We start from the raw sequence: 12,982 nt of genomic DNA, 5'->3' as shown, positions 1-12,982 counted from the left end.
CTACGGAGAAAGGCCAAATAGCAGAGTGAGATGTAGTTGGGGAAAAATGTTAAAAAGAACCAAAAATGTCTTCGTTAATATGTTCAAAAATAATAGAGAGACAAGAAAGAGTATACCAGCTAATAAAAAAGCAAGCAAGCAAGCAAGCAAACAAACAAGCAAACAAATAAATACAAAGAAATCAGAAACAGCCTGATGGCATCGGTACATTCTAACAAATTTTATCAAAAGACATATGCTTTTATGAGCAACAACTCACTTCATCAGATGCATGAAATGGGACATCAAGGTGTATCTTTGTAGGACTAGAGCACTGGGGAGGGTTTCCTCAGTGAGAATCAAGAATGCCGTTTCATAATCTTCCAAATGTATCATTTTATTATGTTTCATATGGTAGTGTCTGTGCTACATGAAAAGCAATTATATACATTCTAAAACATGTGGCAGTCCAAGAAATATTCATGAGCATAGGATGTTTTTCTGAATAACAATATATGGAGAAGGTTTGACTCATATTAAACTATATGAATCATGGGTTTTACCCTAATTCTCTAGTTTCTCATATGGTTATTGAAGAAGTCAGCTGTATACAAAACCACCTAGAGATTGAAAAGACATGTCGTGAAAGTGCAGAAGCTTTGGCTACTAAGGTAAGAAACAATTTTATATTTTACATTCTCTGTTCAGAAGTCACAGTCTTAGGGTAATCGGTTGGTCAGGACAGATTCACACAACAGCCTTGCCAATACCTTCTTGGCTGCTGTGCACTAGAGAAACTATGAGATTTACTTCAGAAAATGAGACTACAGTTCTGTCCAGAGTTATTTTGGGGTTACAGTCAGTAAACGCTTGTGCATTACTTGGCAGAAATCCTATTAAATTTTATGTGGGATTTCCTTCTGAATAAATATATAGTGTGGCATATTTACTCAGTGGGACAAAATATTGTCAGTATTGTCCCATTGTACATACAGAACTATCCAGTATCTTTTTCTTTTCAGTGTTGTTGGTTATACTCTTAGAGTTAGTGCATAATAAAATCCCTTCATGGAGAATAGTTTTATTATGTGTTAAGAGTTACATGTTCGAATGAAGCAGCCCTGAAATATGATGTTCATATTTGGGGATTGGAGAGAAATATAAGGACAATAGAAAAGTGTTATTTTACAAATATGTGCATATATATTCATAAATATTTTCGTAAATATATTCATATTTATATTCTTTGACACCTTCCTCCCACATGTATTTTATGCATCTGGGTTAACAGATAAACAGGTTTAGAAATATACTGAGTGTCTGTCACATAAAAGAATAATGAGCTTTTCAGGGTCTGAATCAAATGGAAAAGTCAGGCAGAGTATTACATTTCAGGTGATTGTTTATGAAAGCAAACTATGGAGCAAGCAAAAGGTGACCCGCAATGCTCTGTTGATTGCATCTAGGTTGATGAATTTGCCAAGTATATAATTTTCTATATTCCATCTCATCAGAAGTGCATTATTATTATTAAAGAATGTTTTTATCTCTTTGGTATTTTTTTTTAGTTGTGAAAAACACATACCAACCACTTCATCATCAGAAAATAGATTGAAGCAATTTTGAACCAAATTTCATTAGCAATGTTGACTGGTCCATGACTCCGTGTGTTGCGCTCTCTCTCTCTCTCTCTCTCTCTCTCTCTCTCTCTCTCTCTCTCTCTCTCTCTCTCTCTGTGTGTGTGTGTGTGTGTGCATGTGTGTGTGTATGTGTGTACATTTTTGAATTTTCTCTACTTCAGATAGAGCAGAAATTCCACAGTAGTATTTTTTAAAATGTAGATGCATTAATAGTGTACTTTGAATAGGTATTTACTTGATTGTTTGCATAATGATACTATATAAGGATTTATAAAATGAGAACTTATCAGTATGAACATGAATGCATAGATTTTTTCTTTCCATTCTTTTTATGTAATGATACATAGTAAAATAAGACAGTGGCACAATGCTATTTGGCTGGTGTAATAATGATCACTCTGTTGTGTGTATGTGTGTATAATAATAATAATAATAACTATATTAATACATTATTGGACAGCATGCACCAACATGCACCAGTCAAATCGATAAATAAATACATTAATACCTAATCGAACAGCATGTACCAATCTACTGCTTTAGTCCTGATGAGTGAGAATTTTAAAAATAGATAAACAAACTCTAGCTTTTCTTTGTATCGAAACTAATCCCCACTTCAACTCTGATAAATTGCACCAGTATCCAATAGGTCTCTTGAAGCAGTATGTTTCTTACATCCTCAAAATGTTTATGATAATTCATGTAGTTTTGAAAAGAGAAGAGTAATATTTTTACTTTAGGATCTTTTCTTGGTCCTTGATTATTTCTTAGAAATAGAAGCTTCTGCCGTAGTTCTGCATTGTATAATACAAAATTATTCATGGAATGGGACAGAGATATTATTTTTGTATGTCATTCCAATTACTGACCTTCCTACCAAGTTTCAAGATCATTAGACATGCTTATATAAAGTGCAGTTGTTCCTTTTGCAGCTTCTGCTCTCACAGCTACTCTGATTTAAAGGTTAGGCAAATTAGTGTATAATGGAATCATTGCATTCTGATGGCATCAGATGCTGATATGCAAGATTTTGGATGTAGCATTCCCAATTTCTACTGTTTAATTTTTCATATTTAATTTTGAGCCTGTGTGTATATAAAATAGTACAAGTTATGAATAATCAAAGCTACCTTGAAACAATAACCTTTCATTAATGGAACTGGACATTCAAGGATAGAAATGAAAGATGCAAAGGGATTGGAGGGTATAGAAGTAAGTATGATGATTTGGCTTTGCTGTTGTCTGCTAGGTTTTATTGTGCTCCTCCCAGAATGGATTCTTTTTTGCGACTCTGTCTTTTACATCTTGCCTTGTTTTTTAAAAACTATTTTTTAAAAAATAAAATCTATAGCTGCTTTAATTAGTACTGTAAACTGTATTTAAAGCAAGAATTTGGCAAGGTTTCAAATGGCACAGAGGTAATATCTAATCTTAAGGCCTGCTCTTAGTTTGAAAAACTTGATGCCTGCATTTCTAACCTGCATTTTAAAAATGTTTTTGTTTCAGATCCAACAACAGCATAGTTCTTGTTGAAAAAGAATGTTGGCATTTATGTTCACCAACATATTTCATTTTGTAGTGAGCTGTGGCCGATGTGCTTCCAATTTTACAAGCAAGAGAAGCTGTCAGTTAATTTTTCTTTGGGATATTTTTCTCCCTGCAAAGCAATCATACGTTAGGCTCATTTACTTCATATGCTTGTTAACATAGCTTGGAAAATTAATAGTTTAAAAGTATGACTGTGTTTCTGAATGTTATTCCCAGAGTTTGAAATCTATTACTTTATGAAGAACTATTTATACTTTTAGCTATTGAGTATGAGTCAGAGCAAAAAAGGTTATTTTTTTTTATCAGACAGGCAGTGTTATTCCAAATTTACAAACTTGAATTGTTTATATGAATACTTTCTTCTTATGAACTGAGTTTCTATTGACACGACATGATGAAAAAAACCTTATCAATATTACTCTGAGTCACCAAGGTAATTAGAAATTGAGCTGTTGTTTGTATACATTATAAGGCTTTGTCCCTTTTCTTTTTCTTCCTTTTTGATTTTATAATTTATTTTTGTACCCCCTTTTTTATATTGAAGCAGAGAGCAAAAATCTTTATATTAAATTACCTGTTGCACCACCTCGGGAAAAGGATGAGAAAGTGGCTTGCTATGTGCAGCAGTAACTTAATCCATTAAAGTGCACAACTCACCAAACAAACTTGATGATCATGTATCATTGGATTCAATTAAATATTATAACTAAAAGCACTGGCCTACATTCAAAAGTTTCCGTCTGAGCTTAACCCTTAGAGTATAAAATTTAGAACTCTATGAATTCCCTCTAGAAAGCCACAGTATATTCATGGATGATTAAAGTCAGTGTGTTTCTTTACTGAAGGGAAGAGCTGTTGTGTACTTACTGGACCTTCAGAAATGCTTGAATTCTGGAGAGGGGCTAGAGTTCCCAGTTATAACAATATCGTGCCCTTCCTTCCCATATCCTTAGAAGTAGCAGCTAACAAGATATCCTAAAGGGGGAAAAAAAAGGTTGACCTTATGAACCCATTTCTCTTGCAACTTAAACTGTAAAGTTATAAAATATTATAACGTTGCAAGTTAGTTCAAATCATTTCTCAGGAGCCATGATTTATGATTTATATATTATGGAGGTTCTGAATCTTGAATGAAGCCCTCAAAATTTCTATAAAAGTTTTGAATTATCATTTTTAATTCGATAGCAGAAAATATTAAATACATAAGTTATATAATTAATATGAAATTAATGGTAATTTAATTAAGCTTACATTTAAATTAAATAAATAACATTTAATTTTTTTAACAGCCTCACCCACATTGGGGAATCTTGGTCCTCAGTTGCAGCACAATAACCAGGTAGAACCTTAGCCTGAAAAACTGCCGATATCTGCTCTATTACATTGAAATTGATGTCTCAAGAAATGCCAGTCTTATTATATTTATATGACCCTTCGTCCTCTTCTCTTTTGCTGCTCATGCATCACTCAGTATAGACAGCATTAAAATATAACCACAAAGTAAAATAAGTCAGGGAAATAAATTGTATTAAATACTAAATGAAAGCCTTCTTAAATAAAGAGGTTTTATAGATCACAATTATTAACATGCCATGCTAGAAGGATAAGGAATTCCCTAATTTAATTGTGGCTAATGAAAAATCCATTAATTTTGTTCTCTTCAGCCAAACCCATTGGCGACTTTACGGGCATCTGACATGTTTATTTTTCCTTCAAAAGAAAAAAAAAATTTAAGGAATTCATAGCAACAGAATATGTAATTGACATTTTGTAGCTGAGCAAAGAGAACAAGACGCTGAAAAGAATCAGCATGTTGTATATGGCAAAACTGGGGCCAGACATCATTACTGAAGAAATTAACATTGATGATGGAGAATCTTGTCCGGACACAGAAGTTAGCCCTGGAGCCTGTGACTCAATGGAGTGCCAGCAGGTAATAAAAGGTGAGTGCTTTTCTGAAGATTAGAGTGGGTTTTCATTTTCAAAAAGTGAACATGAAGATCCAGTTTCATTGTAATAGATACCCTTCCCTAATCTAATAGTTTCCAAATGTGTTGGATTTCAGTCCCTCTAATCCCTCATTAGAATGGCCAGATGCTTTGCTCTCTAAGAATAATGGCAAGTGAATTCCACCACCAGAAAGCCACCAGAAAGATAAGGCTATTACACTGTGAGAAGTGTACTGTACATGTATCTTATTATACCATTTATATGCATTGTAGCTGGCACTTATCAAGTGCACTTCTTTTTCTCATTGTAACATCAAAAAAAAAAAATGATGAGAGATGTTGAAGTTGGCTTTTGTTTTTCAGTAGCCTCGTTATCCATTAGTTAGCTCCAGTTCTTGGTTCAGATCAGTTCAGATATATAGAAGCTACTTGCTAATTTATGACAGAATTTACCTCACTCCCTTGTAAGAGTGGATTTCTATGGTGATGCCTTCCCATGTTTCTTGATTCCATATTATTTACCTTGGGATATAACGCGTAGGACTCAGGCACATCCACAGGGAATCACTAGGGGAATGATGAAACTGTGCCCCCTTTGTAATTGTGTCATGACATTCAGGCAAATACTTAACAGAGTTTGTTTCATCAAAATGTTGGAATGTGCATTTTTGTGCAATATTTGGATGAAGCCTCCAGCTTCTGCCGGAACACATGGTGTAAGGAGTCAGACAAACCAACCTAAAAAAACTAGAACACTAAATAGATTTCTGAAGATGGAACCTCCCCATTCCTGATGCAGAGCCCTAATTAGTGGAAGTCCTATGTTGAAAGAGGACAGCAGCTTGCTTAGAGTAAGTGACAAGCTCACAAATCAAAACAAACCGTTCAGCACTAAACTTACTGTAAACAGAAGAGCAAGAACATAATAGGACTTACCAGTAGGACAGCAGAAGTTCAGATGCATTGTTTTGGACTGACTGACAAGTGTCTGGGTCACTATTTAATTCAGGAGGGGGAGGTTAAGCCATTGGAATTAGGTTAAATAGCATAGCATAATCTTTTGCAGTTAAGTTGTAGGCTTAAATTGAGTCAGTTTCCTGACCTAAACTAAACCTCATCCATAGACTCATAGTTTCAGATTCTGTACTGCTTTTGCAGGCCAGCCTTCCATAAAATGGGAATTATGATACTGAATCAAATAATGTATTTAATGAAGAAATTAATATACAGTTTATAGCATGCTATTCAGGAACTCTACGAAAACTCACACCCACTTCCTTTTCTTGCTTTTTTTTCTGCTATAAAATTGATGTTTATGAACAGTTTCTGATAATTCTGATTATACTGATTACTTTGAAACTAGTCCATTTTTTTTAAAGTTATAATTTTAAAATTACTTTTGGTTTTTCCCCCCTGCTCGTTTGAATTGTCTGGTTTGGGGGTTACATTGATTTTTAATTTTTTCCTGAAATGATTATATACTTTTATCCTAACTGTATATTGTTCAGGGTTGCGTGAAATGGGAGTATTTAAATCTTAATTACATTAAAATGTAGTACTTTAATATTATTTTGTAGTGCTAAATGGCACACAGCTGTTTATTTTTATGTGCCTTAATTTTGAATGCTAATCTCTCTAGGTAGTGATTTCTAGTTATGGTTTTTGGCTCCATCATTTAGAATGATGAAATAGGAAAGTAGAAAATGAGATGACAGCTATTACAATAGAACGGCTGAATAAGCAAATAATTTTTGTGTCTTCCTTAAAAAAGAAGCTTTCTCTAAAACTGAGAGATAACTTGTATAGCTGAGTTGAGAATCTTCCCTTTCAGAGTTGAAAATCTCCACAATGAAACTCCTCAAACACAGATTAAAGGGCTAGTTAACCATTACTGTTTGTGAGAACACCGACACGTGAAACCTCTGCATGCTTAATAATTCAAAAAACAGTGAATGCCTTTGCTCTTCAGCTTTTCTACACTTACCCTGTTCCTTTTTGTCTTAAAATGAAAAATGAACGGCCACTGCTGTTCTTGAAAATGAAGATCTGCGAGATCAAATTATCTCACTTCAAGAGGAGAAGAAGACTGCTGTCATCGAACTGGAAAACCTGAAGAGCACATTTGTAGAAGGAATAGCAGAAGTAAGTATTTTAGCTAGAGGGCTAAGAACCACTGTACAGGCAGCCTTCGACTTAGGACCACAACTACAGATTTTTCCATTGTAAGTCAGTGAGGTTGCAAAGTGAGTCGTCATGTGACCAGATGCGATTTTATGACTATTTTTAATGTGGTTATTAAGTGGATCCATCTTCCCTAATTGGCAGTTTTTTGTCAGAAAATATCTAAGAAGTTTAGAAATTACAGTCACATGACTTCAAAAGACTGCAATCGGCTGTAAATGCAAGCTGGTTGCCAAGTGCTCGGATTGTGATTATATGACTGAAGGGATGATGTGATGGTTGTAAGCGCGAGGACAGGTTTTAAATGCTTTTTCCAAGGTCATTGTAAACTTTGTAAACATTGTTAAATGAACATTTATAAATTGAGGACTACCTATGCATGGTCAGGGTGTTGCTACCTGGTTGTTTGTTATTTATTTATTAATCAAATTTATGTAGTCGTCCATCTCATGAAAAGTGATCCACTATATAAGCGAACAGATTATTCTCAGTTGCTGAGATTGGAAGCTGTGATTTTTATGGTAGATATTATGCTAGTCAAAGCTAGAGCAAGAATTTTAAACTATACATCTTAATAATATCCTGTCCCTTTGTAAGCTGTCTTGCTAGCTAAATCTTAATTCTTCATAAGCAAGGGTTTTCTCTGCATGAGCTGCAAAGTATTTAATTGCTACCTCTCAAGGCAGGTTCCATTTAATGTAGCATTTAAAGCATTCTAGCTGTTTTAATACCATTTGGCTATAACCTTGACCAAAGATGTTAGGAAGTAAATGGGGAAAGGTTGTTTCAGATTGCTTCTTTAGCTGGAAATCCAACAGTTGTTTGCTACTTGGTACAGAAACTAATACATCAGTGAAATAACGAAGAATATTGGTACACTCCCTGGTTGCTGTTATTCACTTAAAATTGATAATTGGATTGGAAGCTTGATAGATTTAAAGAAAACTTCTTGAATGTTCATAGCATCATTATTAGTGTTTAAGTTTCTCTGATAATCTCATTATTTGGCTCATCTGTTTTTCAGATAAATAAACTAAAGGAACAAAATGAAGTCCTAGCATCGGAAGTTCACAACCATCACAAGTTGTTGGAAAAATGTAATCGAAGTACGTATGTATGCTTCTCTAGAACGCTTAATGGTAATACTTTAATACCTAATGTTGTTGCATTGATGAGTAGACAGATGGACAGATGGATAACTGACGTAACAGAGATCCAGAGCAGGGACAGATCTCTGAATCTACTAGATCTACAGATTCTACTAGCCAGAGATATCTTAGGCTTTTAATGGAAATTCTATCAATATGTGTACCTGTGAATAATTAATAAAATTTAGATGTATTTATTGTAAATTTCCACACACCTGTTATCTGATCTTAGAAGCTAAGAGATGACCACTTATCAGATTTTGATCCACTTGATGAGAATTTCTAGATCTATGTCTGAGACAAGGATTAGAGTACAATAAGTTACTGCCACATTCTTGTGGATATTGTAATAAGCATTGTAACTATAAAACTTGACCAATCATCCTTAAATTATAGAGAATGTATAAGAGGTTAATCAGAATCAGCCAGAAAATCCAGGCAAATTCTCACCAGATCTAATTTATCTTAACTAGAAAATGAAAACTGAAAGATGAAAATGAAAGATGCACTTTCATATGTTTAAAATTGTTAACTTGGTATAGTAAATTGGTGCAGGGACATGCCTTGAGATAAAAGCTGTTCTTGGTTGGAGGTGTAATAATCACTTTCCAGAAAGCACTGCCTCTCTTTGCAATTCTACCGATCCTCAAACAATCTTACCAGTATAGTACTCAATTTAATAATGCGTATGTTCACACAATACACTTAGCCATATTTATTATAAACATGGGAGCACAATTTTCAAGATTGATGCAACATACCAAACTGTAAACTAATTTCTTGGCATAATTTTGCACACATGGCTAAACTAAAAAGTAATTTCTTTAAGAATGGTTCAAAACTACAGTAGCCTTAATAAAAGTGATTTATGACATGTCCCTGAATTTATGACTGTCACACCACTCCCAGGGTGATGTTATACCAATTCAGGCACTTGGCAACCAGCTCTCATTTTATGACCAGTTGTAGCATCTTGCGGTCACATGGTTGTGACTTGTGACCTTCCTAGCCGGGTTCTGACAAACAATATCAGCTGGGAAAGTCAAACTTGTTTAATGGCCGTGTGATTTTCTTAATTACCACAGGATTTTTTTTTAAAACTACCACAGTAAAAATATCCATAAAATCGAGTCTGGTCATGTGATGGCTTGCTAACAATAGCATCTCTTAGTGACTGAAAATCCAGTCCAAATGGTGGTTGTAAGTTGAAGGCTATCTGTATTGGGTAATCACAAGATATTATCAAACCGATGAAGGCTGGTGTACCTTTATACAAGCAAGCAAGAATAGGGATAGAAATGTAAAGAGTATAGTCTTAATGAACTCTTCTATGACCAATAGAAACCAAGGTCCAGAAGGATTTGCATTGCTGACCAGCGTATATGCTTTTACCCCCTCTAACATTCCAATGATTTCCAGTTGTGAATTTAGCATTTGGGAATAATGGCAAGATTGTTCGTTTTTCTCCATACCTGTTCATAAATCTTTGGCAACAATACAATTGATTTAGATAGAACTGTATCTGAGGAACTCTTGGCTACCTTGTGTATTTGTTCAGGTATACTTCTAAAATGAACTGTATTATTGCACTATTTGCCAGTGGTGAAATCCAATTTTTTTTACTACTGGTTCTGTGGGCGTGGCTTGGTAGGCGGGGTGTGGCTTGGTGGGCCTGGCAGGGAAGGATACTGCAAAATCTCCATTCCCACCCCACTCCAGGGGAGGGATATTGCACAATCTCCATTCCCACACGACTCTGGGGCCAGCCAGAGGTGGTATTCAAAATTTCCGCTACTGGTTCTCCGAACTGCTCAAAATTTCTGCTACCAGTTCTCCAGAACCTGTTAGAACCTGTTGGATTTCACCCCTGCTATTTGCGTGGCAAGACAGTATAAAATATAATAATGTCAATTTATAAAGTTCCTCTGATTGCCTGGAAGAAACTTTTTAGCACTACAAATGTTTCTATATACCCATATTACACTTCCAATTTTATGTGGGAGAAGACCCGAATAACCAAAGACCTACATACAAACACCCGCAAAAACCTGAGAAAACAAATACCCATATTAGATCGTATACCATGTATACTATAATCACATAGGTTTATCTTTATCATTTCTTGTGACTGCATGGAATTTGCTGCCACATGTTAGACTGAGGAAACAGTCATGTTCTAGACCCTGAAGTATGCACACATATAGGAGCTGTAAGAATCTAAGACAGACAAATCGTTACTCTCTATCAGAACTTACTCAAGAAATGTAAGAATCAAAACAAGAAACATCAGGATGACTTAGTTTACTAATTGCTACTTGATTCCTTTGAAGACCTTGATATATTTATAACCTTGGCAGTTGGATCATAAAATATTCTATTCCCCATTCAATAATCCGATCAATACTTATTTATAACTGAAGTGGGAAATATAATCTGAATTCTATGATGACTAGTATTCAGGTTACTGAATGATAGTTAATGCTTTAACTAAAACCGTATACAGATTAACTCACTAGGCTTAAATAAGATTGTTAACATTTAATGATTTTGGAAGAATTATAATGCCAAAGTATTCAGAATCAATAGCATATGCCATTATTTTGCATACATGAGCCGCAGTGGCACAGTGGTTAGAGTGCAGTACTGCAAGCTACTTTTGCTGACTGCCAGCTGCCTGCAATTTAGCAATTCAAATCTCACCAGGCTCAAGGTTGACTCAGCCTTCCATCCTTCCGAGGTGGGTAAAATGAGGACCCAAATTGTTGCTGACTCTAAATTGCTTAGAGAGGGCTGTAAAGTGGTATATAAGTCTAAGTGCTATTGCTATTACTACTTCATGATAAATCCAAGAGACTTTATACTTCCAATTAAAAAGAGAAATAAAAGGTAAGTCTCCTGGGCAATCATGTATACAGGGCCCTAATCTTTCACAAATATTTCATTTCAACATAGTGGATAACACTTTGTTGAGTCTGTGGGAATTGAAAGGTTGGGTTCCAGAGCCTTCTTCCTACGAGTACTTTCTCCTTCTTCCTCCCGCATGATCACCTGTGCAATGCACCTGTATTTATCCCTCCTTCTCTTTTCTGATCATGCTGGGTCAGCCTAGTCATGAGATTCCTTGTGGCAGTAGGCCTTTTTCTTTGCAGTGAGCCATGAATGCTTCTCACGCAGGACTAGTACCTAGAGATGCAGTCGAGAAGCCCCCTTTCTCTCTGCTCCCATACAGAATGGAGAAGCTAGTATGAGCTATTTGATATGAGTGGGATAAATCTTTCCATCTTTAGCTGAGTCAGCCTCACAACTGGGTTGAACTGGCAAGTTCCAATGTAACATTAGGATACATTGTGTAGTTTTTTTTGACCTGGCAACAGTGACAGGTTGATCACTATTAGTTGTCACTGGCAATAGTGACAACTTTGATCACAAGATCAAAGTTTGTTGTGAGATCCTTTCTTCCAGATACTGTAAACAAACCATTGTGATATTTTAGGAAGGAGGTTATGTGGATGAGCCAAGAAATGGCCACTTCTTTTATTGTTATAAATATCTGTTGTTAGATGCCTCTGACATCACTGGACCAAGTCATCAAACTTCTGTCTAATTTGCCATGGAATGTAAAGTGTTTTTCACTTTACCTTAAAGAAACTTGTTTCTACAGTCATTTTTCTACATCATTTTTCAGTCTCGCTTTCTAACCTTGAAGGGAGCAGTTTGCGGGCAGTCAACGATTGTCCCTCCTTCCTTCTAGCAGGACAAGTACACCTCCCATTCCACTTTAGTTCATATGTCTAATTACTTATATAATTAATTACAACATTTCAAACACTGTAGTAGAAAAGAAGAAAATATCTTCCTTACAGCCATATTGCTACACTTTAAATAATCTTGTTTCATGGCATGTTTCATGGTTGTGTTTTGTTTCACCACCACTGCTACAACTGCCCTTCCTCCTTCTTCCCCTCCTTTTCATTTCACATAGTGTCTGTACTAGCAGTAGACGAGTATGAAGAACTCCAAGACAACTTTGAGCTGGAAAAAAACCTACGGAAGAGGGCAGAAAACTTTGCACAAGAGGTATGGAAGTTAATAGCTTTTTCTGATCAGAGAACGGACCATAGCAAGCATTTTTTTTAAAATGTTCTGAAGAAACAATGGCTTTTTTCAATTCCAGCTCTTTTCTCTTTAGTTCTCTGCTTTATAAATGGATACTTTATACAGGCTATGTGACAGTGTAAAGATGGATTTAATAATAAGATAATAAAAAACATGCTGCGAAGTTCTCTTCAGATGAAAACTCTTCAGTTCTGCAGTAAATGGGTGTTTATTGTTCTGATGCTTACTTGGGGAGTTTCTATCTATATTTGACCTTGACCATATTTCTCTGACTTTTTGGTGGAGATATTTTATCCAGTGTACAATATCCAGCTTCTTGTGATGAATGCCAATGTTTTAATGTCAAATGTATTGTCTGCCCGTGTATGAGTCTTCCTTTTAGACTGACAGGGCTCATACCAAAATTGCATATGTGGCATAT

General features: G+C 35.3%; 1 protein-coding gene across 1 annotated transcript in view; it reads left to right on the top strand.

Annotated features, from left to right (window-relative positions):
- The window catches only part of SHTN1 (shootin 1), an 81,842-nt gene that overhangs the window by 27,662 nt on the left and 41,198 nt on the right, over nt 1-12,982 (top strand). The window contains exons 4-8 of the mRNA XM_034440227.3: nt 556-650; nt 4,942-5,110; nt 7,161-7,258; nt 8,322-8,403; nt 12,428-12,522. Of these exons, the coding sequence (XP_034296118.2) occupies nt 556-650; nt 4,942-5,110; nt 7,161-7,258; nt 8,322-8,403; nt 12,428-12,522 (539 nt within the window). The remainder of the gene's footprint in view (nt 1-555; nt 651-4,941; nt 5,111-7,160; nt 7,259-8,321; nt 8,404-12,427; nt 12,523-12,982) is intronic.

Source organism: Pantherophis guttatus, chromosome 6, assembly GCF_059756535.1.
Source record: "Pantherophis guttatus breed Tessera chromosome 6, ASM5975653v1, whole genome shotgun sequence".
Lineage (NCBI taxonomy): Eukaryota > Metazoa > Chordata > Lepidosauria > Squamata > Colubridae > Pantherophis > Pantherophis guttatus.
Note: the sequence above shows the minus strand (reverse complement) of the source record. Positions and strands in the feature narration are given on the sequence as shown.